The sequence below is a fragment of the Oreochromis niloticus genome, linkage group LG6 (assembly GCF_001858045.2).
Source record: "Oreochromis niloticus isolate F11D_XX linkage group LG6, O_niloticus_UMD_NMBU, whole genome shotgun sequence".
Lineage (NCBI taxonomy): Eukaryota > Metazoa > Chordata > Actinopteri > Cichliformes > Cichlidae > Oreochromis > Oreochromis niloticus.
The window spans coordinates 12,531,543-12,554,824 of NC_031971.2; the positions used below are offsets into that span (position 1 = coordinate 12,531,543).

The following is a 23,282-nucleotide window of genomic DNA, read 5'->3' on the forward strand; positions in this document are numbered from 1 at the left end:
TGTGTAGACTTTACGCACTGGATTCCTTCCTCTCATCTCTGAAATGTCGTGTGGAACAGCCTGGAGGCGGCGTAAAACCTTCCCATCCGCAAGCCTTTGTCCATTCTGCAGTACAGGACAGGCTGCCTCTCACACACACGTGTGTCTAATTTAGGTGAGTGTGCGGCGCTGTGCCCCTGACAGCGCAGCGGTTTCCGTTACAAGGAAATGATGGAGGAGGAAAGTTTCTGACGCCTCTCTGCCTTCTCTCTCTCTCTCTCTCTCTCTCTCTCTTCCAGGGACAGTCCACAGGAAAAACTGGAGCTCATTAATCATTTGCGCAGTTTGCTCGTCCTCCTCGTAACATGTACATGTTGTCAGTGTAAAAAACCTGCATGTGTTTTGGATTAAAAGGGTGTCCGACACTGAAATGTCTCACCATTGGAAATGCAGCTCCACGCCTGTCTGTTGCTTTTTATCGTCACAACAGGTAAGAACGTCCGCCCGCCGCTGACACGTTAGATGTTATTGTGCTATTTGCTATTTTTTTTTTGTCTTTAAATTAGGCTAAATCAAAGTGATATGCACACTGTCGGTATGGAATAGCGTTTTGGTCTCGGATCGACCTCAAATATTATTGGGGTTAGTCAATGGAAATAAGATGTTCTGTAAGGTCTGAAATTCTCTGTTTAAATTATCCTTTTGGTTGTACTTCCCTCAGCTTATTCCCACAAATCCAATTTGAACTGCACAAGTCTAGCAAGGTTTTTCTCTTTCTCTTCTCAGATAAAGCGCTGGCCTCTTTATATCATCACTGTGGTGGAAATGTCAGCTTGGACCAAAAGCCTGCTGGTCACATCAATCTCACTTTGCCTGGACTGTTTACTAACAGCAGCAGTCTCGACCCCATGATCCTGCAGTCTGACAAAACCTCACAGGTTTTAGTTTGCACTTGGGTGATAGATATCCCTTTGGGAGGGAAGGTACTCTTAAAGTTAGTATGGTTGGAAAATGGTTCAAGCATATTGGTGCGCTGTGTCTGGAAGGAAGAAGATCGAGCCTTGGCCAGCGGGGGCAAGGCTCTGCTGTCTGGTTGTGACAAGAACAAAGCCGCCCTCACTTGGACAGGAGCAGGACGTTCTTTAAATGCAGTTCAGCTGGCTTATTATGGTGAGAAAACATTCCTACAATAACCGGCCACTGCTCGGTCCTATCACGAGAATCATAATGACATTTATTTCTGGTATTTTTAGAGCTGTTTCTGCCTCCTGATGTTCTCAGTGGATACATGAAATATATTCTTGATTTACAGTAGGAGTCAGGTTGAGCAGTGTATAGCTTAACATGCTGTGAAAATGTGTTGTTCCAACTGTGCTGTGAGCTGGGAATCTCATTTGGAAAGATCTTATCTCCCTCTGTGGTGTTACACAGAGCAATGTTATGTTGTTTTTGGTTTCCACTCTGTCTCTTCTCACCCTGTCTCTCTCTGTTATTGTGTTTGTTCCTGGTTTTCCAGTCCAGGAAGATGAGAGGAATTCCTCGGAGGACCACTCAACCCAACATCCAGGCCGAGACCCCACTCAGTGGTTTCCAACAGGAACCAGCTTTACAAATAGTCCTCCTGTTGATCAAGAAGTGGCGAGAGGCATGAAGGAGGGCAGAGATCACACCTACGATGGTCTGGAGAGGGGTTTTGCACCTCTGTCTGTGTCTAGTGCCTCCTCTCTGGATCAGGGACTGCTGAACCCCACCTCACCCCAGCAGGGACTCCCTGTCGCTGGGAGAAGTGATAGGGAAACTCTCCCTCTTCCTGAGGAAAAACCAAACAATGGAGCGGAAACATCTGGAGCTGCTCACCTCACCGATGGTCCCATGGCTGCCAGAAATACAACACGCCCATATTTTCAGCATGGACTCAGTGCAGGCCTCAATACAAGCACACCCTCAAACCCAACTGAAAAAAACCTTCAAACTCTGATGGCATTGACAGATGAAACAGCCAGTAGTTCAGCTCTTATGCTTGGCAAAGCTATACAAGATACATCCATTCAGACATCTAAAAACACAGGCAAAGATGTTGCCACACAAATGGATCAAAGAGTGTCCAGCGCCAGCGTTCCTCTCCGTACTTCTGCTCCAGCTGAGCTGTCTTCCTCCAGGACAGGTCATACAGGCATAACCGCACATGGTGTGGGTGTTAGTGGGACATCTGGAGATGAACGGCCTCATTCCTGGAGGAGCCAGAGAAGCACAGACAGACATAATTCTCACCTGACCTTTGCTGTCACTTCTGACCCTTTAAAATCCTCCAGCAAAACGCTGCGGGATGACTTCAGTGCACAAACCCACACTGAACCCACTGCATCATCATCATCTTCAGAAGTTTACAGCGGCACTCATTCATTCAACACCCACTTCACAGAGCTCAACAATGTTGTTAGCACTGTGGAGGCTGATCCAGTTCATCCAAACATAAGTCAAATTAACTCATTTGTATCTGTTGCTGCTGCTCAGACTGTCACTTCTGAGTTGCCTGATAAGTTTGAACAAACTGAGATGACGCTCCCATCTTCCTCAAGGAGCCTAACAGACTCTCCTCAAAGCACAGAGAGCCCCACACACTCTGTTTACACATCATCTTCATTTACACAGACAGACAAAGAGACACAAACGGCAGTAGAAAGTGCACGCAGAAATATCACTGATGCGCACCCGACTAGAAACACTATCCCTTCCCCACCTGGTATTACCAAGGCTTACAGCTGGACTTCAGGGTTCACCGATTCTTCTTCTACACCCAGGGCAGCGCTGACCGTGGGAGGTGTAACCCAAAACTCAGCCATCACAGGAACCACTGGTGTGACATACACTCTGCATCCTGCTCACACACTCCTACGTGATGACTCGCCCACAGATTCTACTGCTGGTGCTGTTTCATCATCCACCACATCCACACAGTCCTCTACAGCTTTGTACACACTCCACACACACAGTACGTTTCCTGATAGTTCACACCCCACTTTGACCTCGTCTGTGTCTCAGTCCACGGGCCACACAGTCAGCAAAACCACGCCTTCACCTCCACGAATGTCTCCTCCTACACACAATCACCCGCCTCTTCCGACTAATATGTCACCAACACGTAACCAATCCCAAACCATTATTACTACTACTACACAAACTCCTCTCCCTTCTACTGTAACATTAGATTATGGACATGGAGATGGAGAAGTACAAGTAGAAAAGTATGATAAATTCTGGCAGTGGTCTCCCAGCAGCACGACCACACACACTCCCACATCTGGACTACCACAGCAACCTCCACAGCGGACAACCACACATCCCAGCCAGGAGCCCTCTTCTGCTTTAACCTCCACACCCGCTCGAAGCTCCACAAACAGTCCCAAGTTCTACATCGTGCCAGATCAGCCTGCTGCCATCAGAGGTACTTTCCAAACACCACTGAAGTGTTTTAATTTTAGGTAAATATCCTGATTATATATCCAGAAGTCCTGAAATGAGTTTATTTACTTGTTCTGTCCAGTGGAGTCAGTTGAGCTGCTGCTGCAGATAGTTGTAGAAGAGCCCATGTTGGCTTCAAATGTCAATTTGGAGAACGACACTACTGCCTGGGTGAGGGATTGTACAACAACACACACACACACACTGGCACAAAAAAGCAGAAATAATCAAATAATTAAGTATTTTTGACTTCAGATGAGTAGTTTTTACAGAATTCTCAATTAAGGTTTCTTTCAGATGAAGCCATACCTACAGAAAGCCCCGGGGTTCAGCCGGCTGCTGGGAGTCTGGAGCAGGTGAGCTGGTGCAGACAAGCTGAAAACGAAAGGCACCTCCAGGCTCTTTCTAGGTTTCAATTAGCTCCACCTTGTCTCTCAATTTATACTGTCCATTTCTCAGTTGTGTGTGTTTCCTATCCCAGGTTATGGGAAGTTAAATACATCATTGCCACTAGGGGAAGATATAAACTATCAGACATAAGTAAAGACAATTAAAACACCAAAAAAATGCACCAGAGTTAAACATCATTAGGGGGAAAAAAGGAAGAAAAAAAAAAACAGAATAAATTCTTCATCAGCCTTCTGCATATTTCTTCCCTTTCCTAAGTATTAACTTTTTTTTTTTTTTTTTTTACCCATGCAGTTAATGGGACTTTGGAAATTAAAGTCAGTGTCCATTAAATTATGTAATGGTCTCTAACCTCTATGTTGCTTTCCCAACTTTAATTTTATTAGCTATCCCTCAGTTTGTCAGGGCTCAGATAATCTCCCGACTGGTTGTTTTGATCTAACGAAAGCACGGTGGAAATTGTAATTGGGATATGCTTTGGGATCGGTCACACAAAGTTGCGTAAAAAGAGGTACAGAAAGCAAATCTCCAGTTCTGTTTTTGTTCCAGTGGCCGTGCAGTGCAGAGCCTGCTGGAGTTCAAAACCAGCAGAGCTCTGGAGTGGCTCAGCATGACAGAACCCACATCACTGCTGGAGCGTACTGGACTAGCCCAGGCTGTTCGCAACAAGAAGACATTCAGGACTTCCAGGATCACCAACATCACAATCGGAGGTAAGCCCATGTTCAGGTGCCTGTCTACAGACAGCTGACTGAAGCCCTGGTGGCTGAGCAGTTTGGGAGGAGTCCGGTTGTCTTTTCATGCACATTGTTCTTAATATCTTTCGCGTTCATTTCCTGTCATCTCTCTGCAGAAGACAGGATGTTTGAGTTTGGCATCAATCTCAAAAATTGACACCAAGATGTCCTGACTTTCTTCATTAACCTGAGAGAAAGTTCAATTTTTTTAACTTCTTTATTCAATTAACCCAGATACAGGAAAACTGATGTAAACATCATAACTCAGTTAGCCTGACTCAGTTAAGCTCAAAATCTAATTATGAAAAATCTAATTATTCTACCTGGCTTGCTCTAACAAACTTTTTCTTCTTTACTATAGCATGGAGCCATTTTATTTGTTTCCATTTTAGTGTTTGGCATCAGAAAAACTCTACAATGCAGGAGTGCTGTAGTGTAGTTTAAATAGTCGTTTGGTAAGAAACGCAGTAAGTTCAGTGATTCATTTTTGTACTGCATGCTTGTTAGAGGCATAACATGTGAGGAGAGCACATGCTACAGACATCTTCACAGAAAAGCAAGAGTGATGTCATGTAGCTAAGATGAGAATTATTCTAAAAGTGGGGAAACTTTATAATAAATTTTTATATTTCTCCAGGTGAGAAAGTGAACCCCTTTTAGATACTGAAAATGTGGCCGGTTCATTTCCATTTTCAGGGGATGCTCAGCCATCGAAACTTATGTCATGAAGCATTTGATGCGCATTTCTTGTGCTGATGTTAGTTTTTCTCAGTTGCTTTGGTGCATTTCTCACAACAGAATTGATCTCTGCACCACTACTAAGGCTCTTCACAAAACAATTAGTGCAAACTGCAAAACATGGTGGATAACTTGCAAAAGTGAGTCACTTCATCAAAAAGAAAAGTCAGTTGTTCAAAAGCAAGTCAGTTGCTCAAAATAAGTAGTCAATGCTTCAAAAGCAAGTCCCTTAATCAAAACAGATAATATATTCATCAAAAGCAAGTACTTATATCAAAGTGTCAGGGCTGTCACAATTACAAGTCAGTACACCAGCACCTTTGGTCACAAAATCAAATGGTTTGAACATGTTCTCATTGTGACGGATTTCTTTGTAGGTGCTTCCCAATGACATGTCAAGTCTGGACAGCATGCATGGCATGTTGAAAACCATAAATTGTAAAGGAAAATCAAGACACTTCATATGCACTCCTGATAATATTCAATTGAAACTGTGCACAGCATTGTGCAACTGGGGAAATACAGTAAATCAAACATTTTACAGCAAACATAAACTCACTTAGACAGTAAACCTTACTGCAATAGTTATGAAACAAAACAAACAAACAAACAAAAACAACCCCTGAAAAAACAGACACTGCTGCATATCAATCATTGATATCTAGACGCTCCCGTCTGCCCACATGTTTGCATCAACATCACAGTGAATGTCAACTCTATCGATGCATCGGGGAAAGTATCTTCTGGAGTGTCGAATCCACCCTCTGCAGGACTCTGCTGTGATGTCATCACAAGCTGCATCCATAGCTGCTAGCAGGGTCATTTGGGTATGTGGATGTAAATAGGATTACAGTAACATGCATAAATGTAAGTGCAGTACATGGCCTGAAACTTTTACAGTAAACAGAGGTACATATGCAAACATGTTTTACCTGTACATACTGGTGACGGAGCTCCTTCACTCGATCACTGTTCCGTTCAAATGGTACTTTGTACAATTGCTTCATGGACATTTCATTCCGTCTGAGGACTCTGTCTATGGTGGAAATTGATATTGACTGAATATTTCCGAAGATGGTGTCATCTTCTACGACAGTTCTTTGTATTTCTCTCAGTCTCAAAGCGTTGTTTGCAGCCACCATTGCACAAATTCTTTCCTCTTGCTGCGGAGTCAAAAGTGGACCTCTTCCACCTCTTCTAGGTTGTCTGGCAGTCCTTTTTGAGATGCAGATGAAGAGGAAAAAAAAAAAAAAAAAAAAAAAAAAAAAAAAAAAACACCACACCACACAAACATAAATAAGCGCAAACATGCTTACAGTAATTGTTACAGGACTATCATTCAAAACTCCTTTCTTTACAGCATTACTGTATTGTACCACAGCACACTAGGCCACACCTGGGCCAAGTCTGCGCTTCAGTTACAGTACGTCTATATGTAAAGATCTATAAGGTCATGTCCGAATGAAAGTCTCCTGTATGACTATGAAAGTGCAGAGCAAATTGGTTTGTGCTGAATAACTACATTACAGTATGCTCACCTGTTTTCCCAACGAAATGTCTGAATAATAGAACTTACAGTAGTTCTCCCAACATTTGGCTGCACCCTTCGACCAGCCTCGGCCATTGTGAGGCCATGGTTTATCACATGATCCACAAGTGTTGCCCTGATTTCGTCAGGAACGTGTCTATGTGGTTGGCCTCTTCTTACCCGGTTTTGTCCACGTCCTCCACCAATCCTCACCCTCTTCCACAAGGCTGACGTTCCATGTTCTGCAGTTTTGTAGATTCAGTATGCATCTCATGCCAATCCTGTCTGTTGGTTTACATTATATATATATACTTGTAGAGTAGGGGATACTGTAACGCGATTCACCTGTGACTGGGTAGAAGAGGCTTTTCATTGGTTGCAAGTAAGAGTAACACACACCAATTTTCATTAGTGTGAGATAAGGTTCACCTGAGAAAAGTAATTTATGGAGATTTTCATGGAAACTCCTTAAAAATAGGGTTTTCAAAATGGGTGTACAAATTGTTTGACAAGATGTTCAACAATTTTGAGTGCACTGACACAAGCAATGAAATGAAGACTATTAGTTGTATGGACAATGACTATTCAGCCGGTACAAGTATAAATAATTGTGACATTCATGATAAAAGCAAGGAGATAGTGATGAATAGCAAGTCAAAAGTGACCATTCTTTAGATATTTGTACTTTCTCAACTGCTTCATGTCCAAAGGCATTTGCCTTTGGACGAAATGAACATGAAACCGCCACAAGGTTGTGCCAAAACGACTACATGTTGTGGAGGTTGAACTAACTATTGTGCAAAGTTTAATTCTGTTGTGAGAAATGCACCAAAGCAACTGAGAAAAACTGTAATGCCAGAGGAGGTTTGGAGTCAGAGTGTTGGTGACTTTTACGCACTGTGTACCTCACCACTTTGTGACTTTGTGTGATCTGTTACTTTGGTGACTGAGTTACAACTACCTGCTGTGGTGATCCCTTTTAAATGGTGGAAATCTTGGAGGGAAGAGATTTGACAAATTGAGTTATTGCAATGAAAACATCCTATTACAGTCCAACACTTGATTTCAGTTAACTCTTTAGAAAGACCCTTTTTTTCACAACTCAGAGTGCAGGGCCACACCTGTGGTCACAGGACTGAAAACACCTGAGCTCAAAGATCAAGCAATGCAACCTGTTGTCCATACAGTGCACATACTTGCAATAATTTTGATATACGGATTACTGTTTAGACCAAATAAGAGACATTATCAGCTGGTTAATGGAGAACCTAATCAACAATTGTTAAGTTAAGTCTCAAGTATCTCAAGTACAACTGAAAATTCAGCCTTGTGATATATTAGCTTAATGTATAACTACATGATATTCACATGTTTACTAAAAACTTTAGTGCCTGCCTGCTTTTTGGATGCAAATATTATTACAGTGAGATCACTTTATAATAAGAAAATAAAAAATGGCACCACCTTCATTATTTTCTTTCATTCTTTTTAAACATGCCTTCCCCTCAGGTCTGCAGGGCGACATCTGTGACTGGTTACTGCAGTGCTCTGCAGGATATAAGTGTGTTTCCCAGCCTGGCACTGCCAACTACAGCTGTTCCTCAGTCTGCCACTTTGACTACTGCCACCATCATGGCATCTGCACACACCATCCTCACCAGCTTCCAGTTTGCCGGTAAGAACATTAAAAGGAAAAGCAAATCTTTTTGTTCATCCAGGAATATTTTGTTTACATGTGTAAATGACTTTTATTTGGGCACTAGCTGCCTTGCAGGTGACGATTTCTGGTTCATGGGTGAGAGGTGTGATGTAAGGATGACCCGCGCACGTCTCATTGGTGCGTGCCTTGCCATCTTACTCATCATAGTGACAGTGATCATCATTTTGGCGTTTGTGGCAGTGCGACGCTATCGAGCAATTCTGATCCAGGCCAAAGTAGACCAGACACGCAGCAGGTAGGAAAAGACTTTTATTAAGACACACCTACAGTTCAGGCGTATGCATATTTTGTTAATTATACAATTTTTCTAATTTTGCCTTTCTGCACCACCACAGTGGATTTTTTTTAATTAATATATTATATATTAATTAAAACTGAAAGATTGCTCTTCAGTCACATCTTGTTTACTTTTAGATCCATTGTGGTTTTCACTGCAAAGGTTACATATTTCTTGGATGATAAGTATTTCCATAAACCTTAAAATTTATAGTAAACGTGCATATTTGTGACTTACAGTAAATCGCAGTAGTCACAATAGGTGAAAGTATTCTGTTGTGATCCACGAGAGAAAAACCAGACTGACATAAACACACGCGCTTCAGTAACTGTAAACACTCATTGCCACTAGGTGGCACAGTCTAGCTGACAACGCACACACTAAGGATGAAGGTGGAACTGCAGACTGCTGGCTGAATCTGAATGTCTAACCTCCACATATGCTGACAGCTGAGCACACAGACACAGTCATACATACTGTGACATGTTTCATTAGGGTGCTGGGCCAGGAGATGAGGAAACCTATTAGACAAGATGTTCCTGAATGGAAATTCCTCCTACACAACTGATATTAGAGGTGTATGTAAATCCAGCATAAATGCAATCTCAATTCTGTGTAATTTCTTTTCATATTAATGTTTGTTTTTAAACCACGGGTGTTCCTCCAAGTGAAGTCTGGAAAAAATGACCTTGTAGTTTTGGATAGTTCTAATATGATGACATGCAGAGATTTGAATTCAGCTTCATGAAAGTCTACCTACAAGGATTCTTGTGTCGAAGCACTTTTCATTTGAACCTTAATAACAAACTGAGACTGCAAGAGGCAAAAGCTTATCGATCTTAATCAAGATACTGTTTGTTTGACTGAATATTGGGCATGTAGAAAAACAAAGATCTGACAGGAAGATCCTGAAGCTAAGCCTTAAGTCTAGTATGTCTACTTAAGAGTAGGAAATGTGTGTTTTCCAGGAAATTGGGGCCTCTTTGGAGTCATTTTTTTTTCAACATCCCAAGACTAAAAGTAGCTCATAACTGTCTGAGTTTAGAGAAACTTTGCAAAGCATTTTATTTAGCACAGGAAAACATTTTAAAATTAGCCTAAAATAAGTTACTCCAGAGGATTTTTATACAAATAATGGGGAGGATTTACCTTTTATGACTACACTAAAACACTGCTAAATGCATTTTTTTTTTTTTTTTTTTTTTTGAGTTCATGATGACTCCAGATAATATTTATTTAGTTATATAGCACCAAATCACAACAACAGTTGCCTTAAGGCACTTTATATTGTAAGGTAAAAATCCTACAATAAAAAAATACATCTGAACTGATATGCTGAACAGCCCTGGTTGTAAACTAGAGTTCATTACAAAACTGCCAACAACTACTGGTTTCAGGGCAATAGGTGGGTTTTAAAGGTGTTTATAAGTAGAACTTACTCTTTTAAAATAACTGGAAAAAAAATCACCTGTGCCTATTAAATGGTGAACAAGTGGTATAATTTGTTATTGTTCTTGATCTGCAATTTTTTAAACAAATCTGTTAATCTTTCTTGTTACCTGTTGATCTATTTCTGGTAAATGAAAAGTTATTCACTGGCAAGGAGCAGTCATGTGTCACTGTGACACATCAGTTCATTCATGAAACATGACATCATCTGTATGAGCGGGGTCATCTCCGACCTTTCTGTTGTCTTAGGAGTTCTTTGTTCTTCAGTGAAACTGAGCAGCTTTGTGAAGAGCTTTTAAGAAGAAACTCTTTTTAGGGATAAAATAAGAGCTTCTATGAATGCCACAGAGATAAGGTTCAAGTTATGACCCCACATTGTAAGAGGGCTGTCTCCCATCCACTAGGTTGATTTTTTTTTTTTTTTCATTCTTCAAATTTTGTTCATGTGAAACAGTTAAAGCTGGCACACAATTGTTTAAAAAAAGGCAAAGCCAGATTACAAAGAGAAGCAGCAACAACAACAACAACAAGCATTGTACCCTGTGACCTCTCACGATTTTGTTTGCGCAGCTATCGCAGATTCAACCACTTTGATGAGCTGTCAGGTCGCTTCTGGTTGCGCTCGTGGGCGGGATCAGCAGACTCATTGGACAATCCTGCCTTCACACGCTCCGATGAGTTGCTGCATCTGCGAGCGCTTGACCGCCCCTGCTGTTACCACGACGACACGCTGTCACTGGCTTCCACCTGCCCCAGCCATGGAACACGAATCAATACAATCTACCCCCACAGGTATATACAGCACACACACGCACAAGCGCGCGCGCGCGCGCACACACACACACACACACACACACACACACACACACACACACACACACACACACACAGTTCATTGTCTGATAGTGAGTTGTGTGTTCCAAAATGTGGGACAGTTTTCAGTGAAAAGCTTCTCTGTTCTCACCAATGCCACTCTTGAAGCTTAAAAACAAACTTGGTTCAGTTATCAGTGATGGTCACTGTGGTCGCCTTGGAATATTTGCATGTTTTAAAGCCAGTAAAGCTAAAACTGTTTCTTGCTGACATTTTTTGTGTATTGACAGCATATGGGATATAAGAAATGCTATATTTGGATTCTAGTTACCATGTTGATACCTCACATCATAGCTTGCATCCAAATATCATGTAACATTTGACCTCTGACTTCACTTTTACATTTCATATCTGCCTTTCTTTCAATCTTACCTCAAAATGTGTTATAGCTTTAAAGAAAGCTTTGTCAAGAGAATGAGCTGCCTAGTAAGAAATACACTGTAATAAAATATTATATAATTGGCTCAAGTTATTCATGTCCCTGTCACTCTTCAAATGCTCCAGAATGGCATCAACAGCATATATCCAGGTCAGCTGGGAAATATCAGACCCTAGTAACCTGATAAATCAATTATTAAAATAAGAAGAAGAAATTGAAACTAATAAATCACCCACCGTATAGATGTTCTGGAGAGGGGACAATCTATTTTTGTAGTGGACATGTTGTTGTTGTTGTTGTTGTTGTTGTTGTTTTTTAAGAATGTAAAGCTGGCCATTTTAACATGGATGGGAGTCTGTGGACATTGACTCGCTTTTGGAGCCAGCCTGAAGTTGCCATTAGAGAGCGTGCAGTTTTGGGCACTTTAACAGAAGCCGCAAATGCCTTCTGTTCACCACCTCTGCATCTCACTAATACATGGTAGTTTCAATAAAATGTCAGATTTTGATTCATAAGCATAGAGTCCAAATTTCTAGTCAGTTCCTGAAGAGTTAATGTTGAAATGCAGCTTCTAATTAAACTCTGTGAAGCATAAGCGTGAGCTCTAAATGTGTGTGAGGTGCTTTTAATTGCCAGTTTCCACAGCAGCTAACTCTAATGAATGTATCATGTGCAGCAGAGGCTTCTCCAAGAAGTAGGATGTTAGGGCATCGGTGGACTGGGCCTCCAAAATCATCCAAACTAAACTCACTTCATACAGTTTGGGATAAGTTGAACTATATAGGGAATGAAATGAAATGAACTATCCATAATTAACTGCAGGACTTAACAAAACATAATAATTAGGACATAAATGGAAAATACACTTGAAGACATGTTGACATGAGTCTAGTTGAAATAAGTAATCTCTCTACAAACCCACTCATTCAAAGATTTCACCACTCACTTCCCTAACTGTTGCTTAAAATATCTACTACAGTTTTTTAAAATTGGTTTGGCACTATTTTCATAACTAAAGTGTGCATTTTCAAATCTCTCAGTACAAAACTCACATTTGATCACATTTGTAACACCACTAGTCATTCTTTTAAATCTGAGGTCATGATTTCATTGCATTTGCACATATTTACATTCCACGTAATCATTGTATCAGAACACATGATCACTGATATATTTTGAGAACATTTGCTTTAATCACCCAAACAAAACAGTAAGCTCTTTTTTCAACTTAGTACTTTTACCAATCATTTCATTCAGGAGCAAATAATACAAGGTAAGCGATTCAAATTGTCCTTGGTGATGAATGAGTGTAACTGAACTGTAAAACTGTACACAGCAAATATTACACTTAATGTTCAGACATAAAAAAAACCACACACATACACACACACACGAAAAAGGGAGAAAAAAAAAAACAAGTCATTTACATAAGCAAAATATATTTTTATGTTATTTTATTCTTATCACTTTTACACAATTAATCAAGCCGGTCATTAACATTGGGCCATAAATTTTCATCAACATCACAGTGGATGTCTTCGTTGTTCAGGCACCGTGGGAAAAATCTCCTGGCATGACGAATCCAGGCTTGACATTGCTCAGCAGTTATATCACCACAAGCTTCACACATGGCTTGAAGAAGGGAGACATGCTCATGGGGATGGCGATCATACACCTTCCACCTCCATGTAGAGAAGAATTCCTCAATTGGGTTGAGGAAAGGGGAATATGGTGGAAGATAGAGGGTCATGAAGCGAGGATGTGTTTGAAACCATTCCTGAACCAGCTGTGCATGGTGGAAGCTGACATTGTCCCACACAACAACATAGACGATGTCTTCTCCCTGACAGGCCTGCTCCAGTTCATTTAAAAAAAAAAAAAAAAAAAAAAAACAACAAAAAAAAAAAAAAAAAAAAAACACTATCAGGTGTTCAGTGTTGTATGGTCTACAGCCTACCACACCATCTTCAGATATAGCTGCACACATTGAGATGTTTCCCCCACGTTGTCCAGGGACTTGGATGGTAGCCCTTTGTCCAATAAGGTTACGTCCTCTGCGTCTAGTTTTTGCCAGATTGAAACCGGCCTCATCAACGAAAATATACTTGTGATGATTCACAGCAGCGTCCAGCTCCATCACCCTCTAAAATGATAATGTAGTTAGTTTTTTTTAACAACTAATAGTTGTCAGTACTGTTACAGTAATTGCATGCCAGTTTAGTATTGTACCTGAATATATTCTGAACGCAGTTGTTTCACCCAGACATTGGTCCTCTCAAAAGGAACCAAGTAAATTTGTTTCATGGAAAGCTGGTGCTTCTTCAAAAGCCGGGCAATTGTTGGAAGGCTAATTGATGGCACATTGGCAAAGGTGTCATTGCGGTTCTCAATAGCCTGTTTGATTTCAGACAGCCGTATGTCATTCCTTGCCCTGACCATTTCCACCACAGCCAACTCCTGCTGGTCAGTCAAAACACGTGGGCGACCACCACCAGGTTGTCTCCTGTTAATTCTGAGGACAATCATATACTGTCAATATTGAAGTATTACCAATCACATTACTGTAAACTGACAATTACATGTTGTTCATCTATACAATAGGGTACTATTTTTTAGAAGTGAAGTTGCTATAGCAGACATACCGGTTTTCTTGGCAAAAAGTTTGGATGATAGAGCTGACAGTTGACCTTTGTAAATTAGGCTGTACCAACCTGGCAGCCTCAGCCATGGTAAAGCCTCTGTTAACCACATGGTCAACAATGATGGCCCGGACTTCATTAGAGATGATGGTGCGTTGTCTTCTGCCTACATTTCTCTGAAGACCACCTCTCTGTCGAGGAGCACCACCACCTCTTTCTTTGTCTGTGCCCACCTCTCTGTCGAGGAGCACCACCACCACCTCTCCGATGAAGGTTTCCTCTCCCTACAAGTCTATCCTGCTCCATATTTGAACAGTGCAAAGTCTCAAACACAGTTCTACTTATATGGTAACTAATTGTGATCATCAGGGGGAAACAATTAGCAATTAGTATTTCTAGATTGAAAGCTCTTGCAGCAATGTGTAACTTACAAATGACAGACAACAATCAGTCAAATTGAAAATCCATGGACATAATGAATGATTCATTGATTAAACATTAAGATCAGTTGAATTGAATGACAGACAAATGTATTAAACTGAATGATAAGAGATGCAAATCAAAAATTTTATAGTGATAACATTATGAAAGGCAGTAACTGTGAACGAAACATTTATTTAGATGAAACACTTATTTTGTGTAGTGAAAGGGATATTTTGTCATTATGTGTATTGTACTAACACAATTGGAAATATGCTGAAATGTTTGAAAAAGGTGCACTTTTGATGATCTGTTGTGATATAAGTACGGAGAGTTTTGAAAATGTACCAATTGCTTGTGAAAACTGCGCCAAACCAATTAAAAAAAACTGTAATTTGACCTTGAAGTTTTAAATAATGTAAATAATCCCTTTGTACCCTGTAGTTCCCAGTATGGATGGAGGGGGAGTGAGATGAGTATGGGGGATGGTGTGCTGGACTCTGGTAAGGCCAGTGACCTTTCTGTGTGTAGCTGGCCAGTGGAACCCATTCACTGGACTCCATTTCCACTTCTGCAGCAACTGGCTTCTCACAGGACACCCACAGTGAGTGTGTGACTGTACATGTGGTTTCCATGAGAGTTTCGCTAAGATACGGATGTCTGCGTGGTTTCACAGTGTGAATGATGCAATGTTTCTCTATGAAACCAGGTCAGGGTTTCACGACCACGGTCCTACTGTGAAGGCATGGAGCTCGTAGACATGGGGAAGAGCTGGACTGCTTGATGTGCATATGAAGGATCCAATCTGTTCTGACACTGGTTTTTACAGTTTATTAATGCATTGTAAAGTTCAAATATTTGTGTTTTGTTAATAAAAAAAAAAAAAAGTAAGGCAGTAAATGTATAATGTGTGCATATTTCTTTCTTTTTTTTGAAAGATAACATCTCAGCATCAGAAACAGATTTAAACTGCATGTCTGTCATGTGTGGTACAAACTCTTGGAAAATGTTCTACTGTTACTCAGGGCATCAATATATTGTATTTACTGTTGGAATTAAAGCCATCAAAGGATATTTATATTCTACTTACTTTCAATAACAACTGAAGACTTTACACTTACGAATACAATAATAAAATAAAAACACAAAGATGTTTTCAAATTTTAGTACAGACTAATCGATTTAAGTACTAGCTGAAACATTTTTAGTTTTCTTTAGTTGTTACCACCCCTCCTTTCTACATATTTTGCTTCCAAGGAGCGGGACTTTTTTGTAATTTTCAAAATGGTCTTGAACAATAGTTCTCCAGGCTTTCTTCAAAGTTCTTATTTGGACACTGGCTGCTTCCTGACAGGAGAGATGCATCAGGATCTTCACCTGATCCAGTTGATCCATCAGTGGAAAAGTCAAGAAGTCATAGTTAAGGAAGGGAAACTGGGAGAAAAAGCCAGCCAGTTGTGTTGGAGATATTGTCAGAATTGATGGAATTATGAACACAGAAGTGTTGTCAGATTTTGATCCACCATGCAATACCATCTGGAAAGCATCTAATTGGCAACAAGTGTATTTTCCAGCATGACAGTGATCCAAATACAGTAAACGCATACCTGGGTAGAAAAACACACAATGAAACATTATGAATTGGCCTCCCCAGAGGCTGGACCTCAACATTACTGAAGCAGTGTGGGATCATCTTTACAGAGAACAGCACAAAAAGCTGTCAACAGAGAAACAAGAAAGAGCTTTGAATGTCCTTTAAAAAGCCTCCAGAACTATTCCTGAAGACTACTTAAATAAAGTATGAGAAAGCTTGCCTAAGAGTCAGACTATGTTGGAGAGTAAGGATTTTCATACAAAGTATTGACTTTCGAGTTCCTTAGAATTGTACAAACTCTGATTTTGCCTAAACAAAACATAAAGAAATGAGAGGTGACGCAAGCATAATACTGCATGTCATTATTGTGCCTAATCTTGTAGCCCTATATCTCATCTGTTAGGGGCCTAAAGGAAAGGTTGTGTGTCCCTGTGACTCTAAGATAGGACATAATATTTTAGAATTAAAAATTCAGTAAGCTTAAAGGTTGACAGAAGACTTCGTGCTAATGCCTTACATTATTCACATGAAGTGCATTGTTATTTCACAGTAATAAATGTGCTATTATTTACTAAATGCTGTCTCTCATTTTTATTTTAACTGTACTAATATCTAAAAGAGCACTAACGACTTAATTTGGTGGCTTCTTCTAATCTAATATTTTAGTGTTTCATATACCTTCTTTCGTTCTCGTTTTTTTTTACTGTAGCACAGGCATACCACACATACACGAGCCCCGCCCCCTCAATGCTGTGTATGAAACTCTGCTGGAATGTGACCATTAAACGACTGGAAACATGGTGAAGATTGAAACAGGTAAAGTATGCATACTGAGCATACATGGTGCTCACATACAGAATAAGAGAGTGGCTGAATTGGAGACTTAATGGGAGTTTAAAGGGAGAGGGTGGGGTGAGAAGGGGATGAGTGAGAAGTGGACAGAAGCTACCTGCCAGCTTCTTCCATATACGGTCTTAGTCAGAGCTGGCCTTACCCAGGACTGTGAGTTTCTCTGACTGTGTGAGTGAGCAATGCAGGGAGGGAGTGCCTACATTTGTGTGTTGTAATGCGTGCATGAGTCATGCACGCTGCCTAGTTTTGAAATTGCTCAAGGAAAGGCGTGAGGTTGAGAAACTTCTGTCTGGGTAGAGAACAAAGTTTAAAAGATTCTTTTAAAAGATCAATTTAATCATTTAAAACTGTGATTGAAACAAATCGGATAAAGAATACAGAAGAAAATGTGAGCGGTGACAGACAAACACATGCTTACATACATGGCCTTAAAAAGGGAGATTCATTCATTTCCTCAGAGTGGTCACATGACCGGAGCAGCGCATTCTTCCCCCCATGTGACTCTCTCCAATATCTCCTTATATGGACGTCATCCAAAGGAACTCTTAAAGGGATGGTGGTGCCCTGGGTCTATACTTGGTGTGTGTGTGTGTGTGTGTGTGTGTGTGTGTGTGTGTGTTTAGCGTCAATCCAAAGCAGGATAATGCTGAGCGGAAAAGCCAGTTCTCTGATCACCTGATCACCTACCTACACCTAGCTGTGTGTGTGTGTGTGTGTGTGTGTGTGTGTGTGTGTTTGCATGTCTGTGTGGTCACTTCCTCTGTACATCTGTAGAAGTGAGGCACTTTAAAAGCTTGCTTCCTGTGCCTTTTGGTGATCCAGCTCCCATATATCCTTATTAGGAACACACAGGGTCTGTGAGAATTCCTAGTGTAAGTTTATGAGGCTTTGTCCGGTGCCCTTATTGAGTTAAAGCCCATCCAGCCACCTAATCTCTGGTCAACTTATAAAATGAGCCTTGGAGGAGGATTTTCATTATAAATATTTTCTAAAAATCAACAAAGCATTGAAATAGTTTCAGACCAGAGGCAAACAATGGTGTGTGAAATACCTGCCTGTGTGTAGGCTGTATGCATACCAAAAGTGAATCATGTTCCTGAGTAATCGGTCCAGGCCTAATTGTTTTTATTTTGACACCTAATATAAGTATGTTCACACACGTCATTCACAAGGTTAATCAGCCCCGTAAACTCAATTGCGCAATTCCTGCGAGGTGATGAAAAGGTAAGACATTTACAGTCTCGTTACAGTCATGCCCTAAACATTACCCCAACTTAGCCTGACCACATGCATCACTGTCAGTCTGCACTGCGTGGGTTTGTGTGTGTGTGACGCTGGTATGCCGGGGCAGAGGAGTCAGATAGTGGGTTAACCGTGCTGTCAGTGACCCTGAGATTAAACCCCATCCCCAGTCCTGGCACCACAAACAAGCATCTGCAAACAAATGGGAAATGGAATGGTGAAATCGTCTTCTGAAGCATTCCCTGACCCCGTGAATTAAATTAAGAGCACTCATTCATGGGTATATTATATCACTGAGGCTATAATCAGGATGATCCTGGCATCGTCACAATGTAGAGGATGTAAAAACGATTTAACTATAGGCTGGATTAATTCAGTCTATTAAAGTAATAACTAATACATGCTCAGGGTGCATTCAGTGCTTTGCAGCAGGAGTTGTGGGATTTGTCATCCACTAGTCTGTATCCCACTTATGTATCATTATCACGTTATGGGAGACAGTTATAAAAAATCAGCAGGTTTGCTGAACACTGAACGACCCCGGATTGATAACTTTTAGGGGGTATATGGGTTAGTTTAGTGGAACTTGTCCCCCCACTGCTATGTCAAAGCGCAGAGACCATTATCTGCATGCGCCACACCCAGTGGATGGAGCCGAACCAATCAGCGGGCGCCGTGCGGAAAGTTCTCCTTTTATGGAGAGGGGCTGCAGCACGAGTCCTCATAAAAATCCTCCAATTTATTGGCCTTCGTTGCAGTCAAGTTCAGACACTACATCCTACCGGAGTGTACCGCTCAGTCACAGTTCTCCTACACCGAAAACCCTCCCTCACACAGGTAAGACAACTGCGGAATGTCGGTGGAAGTTTCTTCCTCACATTTTAACGCTTTAATGTAACATTTCAAACAGCGACTGTTCTTTTTTTATATCACTGCTTAGCTTACGAAGCAAGTCTTTTTTTTTTTTTCTTTTTTTTTTTATTCGAGACGTCTTTCAAGCTGAAGCGAGCCTTTTAAAACCCGCTTGCTAGGCTTCACAGTGTTCCTATTATTTGTACCGCCACAGTTTTAACCATGTAACGGTTCGGTTTAGAAATGTGTTGACATATTGCCGCTTATGTTTAAGAGGGTGTGAAATGACCTTGCCACTCGATGCTGTCATCACTTTGTAGTCCGACAAATCAAGACTATTTAAAAAAAAAAAAAAAAAAAAAAAAAGCTTGACCTTCTCGCTTACATGGATGCATCCACTGTTGCAGGTCTGCAGCTCTGGTGTCTCCGGTTTCAAACATTAAAACACCAGACCAGGCAAGTGCAGATTAGATGGATTAGGCTTATAGAGACTTTACTAATTTTGTAAGTAGAGCTTGTGAAATTAAGGGTTTTTGCTGTGTCACTGCAGCTATCAGTTAATTTGCTAATCCAGGTGCGTCTGCTTTAAAAAAAAAAAAAAATGTGCGAAGTTGGTTTTTTGCTCGTGTAACCTTGCAAATGCGGCGGTCATGACGTTTAGATATATCAGATTTAACTGTGATTTTTAGAAGTTCGTTCAGCTACTGAAGGGTTTTGTGTGGTTAACAGTTATGGTGAGCTCGGTGAAGGGAGTGGTCGCTTGTCGGTGTCATTTGAGGTTTAGCGACACACGGGGCGGCTTCCGGGCCGGTCTACAGCAGTCTAAGCTGCATTCACTTTTGCCTTATATGGCCATGGCCAGACCGAGTGAGAAACTGCCTTTGTTTCTCAGCTCTGGATTTGGACTCAACCTTGCGCCACTGCGACATCCAGCGTCCGTTCTCTATAACGCCGAGACTTTATCCAGGCTGTCTGCCAGATGTAACCACACTGCTGCTGAACATTAGGACTAAAAATCCTTTCCTCTCTCGTTTCTTCTTCATACAGAAAATGGAAGACGAAATTGCCGCCCTTGTTGTTGACAACGGATCTGGTATGTGCAAAGCTGGCTTTGCAGGAGATGATGCTCCACGTGCTGTGTTCCCCTCCATTGTTGGACGCCCCAGGCATCAGGTACATATTCCTTAATAAACCTCACATACCTTGTAACCTTTTCATAACTGCTGACCTTTTCATAATCGCACTCCTCTTTGCATTCCTAGGGTGTAATGGTTGGTATGGGCCAGAAGGACAGCTATGTTGGTGACGAGGCACAGAGCAAAAGAGGAATCCTGACCCTCAAGTACCCCATTGAGCACGGTATTGTCACCAACTGGGATGACATGGAGAAGATCTGGCATCACACCTTCTACAATGAGCTGAGAGTTGCCCCTGAGGAGCATCCAGTCCTGCTCACAGAGGCCCCTCTGAACCCCAAGGCCAACAGGGAAAAGATGACGCAGGTAACAAGAGCTGACACCTTGACGAACTTCCCCCTAAGTCAGGAAACTGTTTAGCTGCAGTGCCCAACAACAGGAAACTGTGTTGCCACTCGGGTGTTTCTTCCCTTGCTCAATCTGTCTTTCCTCATCCTCCTTCAACCCTCCAGGTTCCCTCTGCCCTCGACTGATCTTTTCAGCTCTGCAGATGCTTCAGGTTTCTATCTCTGCACTGTGCATCAGGAATGAGCTGCAGCATGGGCACTGCTGTTTTTAAATTAGACTGAGACTTGTATTTAACTACACTGGTGTCTGCATGAAGCAATGGATAGTAGCTGATAATAGAGCAGGTTGCTGCACTTTAAATTGTAGAGTCAGTGTAACAAAGCAGTTTTGAAAAAGCTTTCTACTGTAGTTAGTGTAATACTCAACCCAGTGTGCTGTTCTTTCTGTACGACTGAACTAACACGTCCAAGCTTATTTCAGATTACTTTGACTCTTAGTTTCACTGAACATCTCTTTTCTCCTGCTCTCCTTGCAGATCATGTTTGAGACCTTCAACACTCCTGCCATGTATGTGGCCATCCAGGCAGTGCTGTCCCTGTACGCCTCTGGTCGTACCACTGGTATTGTCATGGACTCCGGTGATGGTGTGACCCACACTGTGCCCATCTATGAAGGCTACGCTCTGCCCCATGCCATCCTCAGGTTGGACCTGGCTGGCAGGGACCTCACAGACTACCTCATGAAAATTCTGACTGAGAGGGGCTACAGCTTCACTACCACAGGTGAGCATGAGGATGGTTTTTGAGACATGATGTGAGGCTTTCAGGTTTTTCTTATCTTAACTGTAATGTTTTCTTGTCTCACAGCTGAGCGTGAGATTGTGCGTGACATCAAGGAGAAGCTGTGCTATGTTGCCCTGGACTTTGAGCAGGAGATGGGAACTGCTGCCTCTTCTTCATCCCTGGAGAAGAGCTATGAGCTGCCTGATGGACAGGTCATCACCATTGGGAACGAGAGGTTCCGTTGCCCAGAGGCTCTCTTCCAGCCCTCATTCCTCGGTAAGCAGCAGCTTTAAGACAGATTTCTGCGATTTGTAAAAAGTAGTCCTTAGCAAGGCAAACCTTAACCCCTAACTTTCCAACTGTCCACAGGTATGGAGTCTTGTGGTATCCATGAAACTACCTTTAACAGCATCATGAAGTGTGATGTGGACATCCGTAAGGACTTATACGCCAACACTGTGCTGTCTGGAGGTACCACCATGTACCCTGGCATTGCTGACCGCATGCAGAAGGAGATCACTTCCCTGGCACCCACCACCATGAAGATCAAGGTAAAATTCTTGTTCGGTCAGTTTTATTATACATTTATAATAAATGGACTGTATTCATTGCTGACAACTCTACTTCTCTGCCCTTGCAGATTATTGCTCCCCCAGAGAGGAAGTACTCTGTATGGATTGGAGGCTCCATCCTGGCTTCTCTGTCCACCTTCCAGCAGATGTGGATCAGCAAGCAGGAGTACGATGAGTCCGGCCCCAGCATTGTCCACAGAAAGTGCTTCTAAACAGACTGTCCCCACCCCACCCCCACCAAAACACACACTGCTACAAACCCAAACAACTGGCTCGGCATACATGCCTACACCACCACACTGGTGTATGCTGAGCCTACACCTCTTCCATTTTTCCCTCATCACTCTGGCTATGGCACCATGCCCCCTGATGGGGAGAAACTCTGCAGGAAGTACAGAGCGTCCCAGGCGGTGTGAATGTGTGAGAAACATGATATCCATTGTCGTGTTTGTGTAGGTCATTCCAGTTGTCTTTGTTCACCACCTTATTTGCCTCTATGAAGGTTTATTCTCTGGTGGGCTCACTGCCCATCAGAACTGTAGTATTGCTTAATATGTAAATTATGTAATCTGAAACTTGTTTTGTTTTTGTACTTTCAGCCTTAAATGATACTTGGTCCAGTTTGTTTTTGTCATCATGCAAAAGACAAGGCTTGTACCTTGTATTGAGGTGTATGAAGGTTTGTGCATAGGGCTTTAAGCCTCTGGTGTACACAACAACCCAATAAAAGCGCACATGTCTGACTCAAGTCTGATTTGGTCTTTATGTTAAATGCATCAAAGTAACCTCCTATTCATCATTTGGCCTCAAACTGCACTCTGGGGAAAGTTGTTTCAGCTTATGTAAGATTTAGTAAAATGCATCTGGAAGAGACAGGCTTTGCTGGTATAACTGGCAAAGGTGAAGAGGTGTGCCACCTGGAAGTTACAAACCATGGTGGGTAGTAGATTACGTTTGCGAATTTAAATTTTAATAAAAGATTAACTCTACACCCTTAATTTCAAGGGCAACACTTGTGACTTTAGTGGCATTAATGTAGCTGTGTGTAGTAACAATAAGTTACACCTGTCTCATGTAAATCTTGGCAAAAATGACTGAAACAATAGTGTCTTGTTAAATGACAAATCCAAGAACCAAAGCCTGCTTTTGTCTTAACACTGCTTAAGCTTGCAGCTGGTAGGGAGGGGTGGGGGGGGGATCATGTGAGGAAAGGAATCCAGGATGTCCAAATTAAGAAATGGGATAAGGGTTTGGCGTAAATGACGTTGATGGCTGGAGTCCATTTGGCTACTGTT

General features: G+C 41.7%; 3 protein-coding genes and 1 long non-coding RNA gene across 5 annotated transcripts; 2 read left to right on the plus strand and 2 right to left on the minus strand.

Moving 5' to 3' along the window:
* On the plus strand, positions 1–16,779 carry si:ch211-14k19.8 (mucin-3A). Its single transcript, XM_005460711.4, has 12 exons — positions 1–154; positions 279–469; positions 766–1,149; positions 1,496–3,424; positions 3,524–3,612; positions 3,739–3,797; positions 4,399–4,562; positions 8,362–8,527; positions 8,616–8,807; positions 10,869–11,090; positions 15,054–15,213; positions 15,319–16,779. The coding sequence occupies exons 2-12, from the start codon at positions 427–429 to the stop codon at positions 15,391–15,393; spliced, it is 3,483 nt and encodes a 1,160-aa protein (XP_005460768.1). The 5' UTR covers positions 1–154; positions 279–426; the 3' UTR covers positions 15,394–16,779.
* On the minus strand, positions 5,789–8,355 carry LOC109202490 (uncharacterized). Of its 2 annotated transcripts, none has more exons than XR_003220615.1 (2): positions 6,901–8,355; positions 5,789–6,539 (listed from the first exon to the last, which is right to left on the minus strand). It is a non-coding gene; the product is annotated as an uncharacterized LOC109202490 (long non-coding RNA). The 2 variants fall into 2 exon arrangements; XR_003220614.1 differs by having other exon boundaries at positions 6,863–8,355.
* Positions 12,516–15,005, minus strand: LOC109202489 (uncharacterized). The gene is made up of 3 exons (XM_019360139.2): positions 14,193–15,005; positions 13,780–14,062; positions 12,516–13,693 (listed from the first exon to the last, which is right to left on the minus strand). Exons 1-3 carry the CDS (start codon positions 14,276–14,278, stop codon positions 13,028–13,030), a joined length of 1,035 nt encoding a protein of 344 aa, XP_019215684.1. The 5' UTR covers positions 14,279–15,005; the 3' UTR covers positions 12,516–13,027.
* Positions 16,780–18,980: 2,201 nt separating the features above from the next.
* On the plus strand, positions 18,981–22,735 carry LOC100534412 (actin, cytoplasmic 2). The gene is made up of 7 exons (XM_003455949.5): positions 18,981–19,134; positions 20,197–20,322; positions 20,412–20,651; positions 21,169–21,415; positions 21,500–21,691; positions 21,785–21,966; positions 22,056–22,735. The coding sequence occupies exons 2-7, from the start codon at positions 20,200–20,202 to the stop codon at positions 22,197–22,199; spliced, it is 1,128 nt and encodes a 375-aa protein (XP_003455997.3). The 5' UTR covers positions 18,981–19,134; positions 20,197–20,199; the 3' UTR covers positions 22,200–22,735.
* The last annotated feature ends 547 nt before the right edge of the window (positions 22,736–23,282 follow it).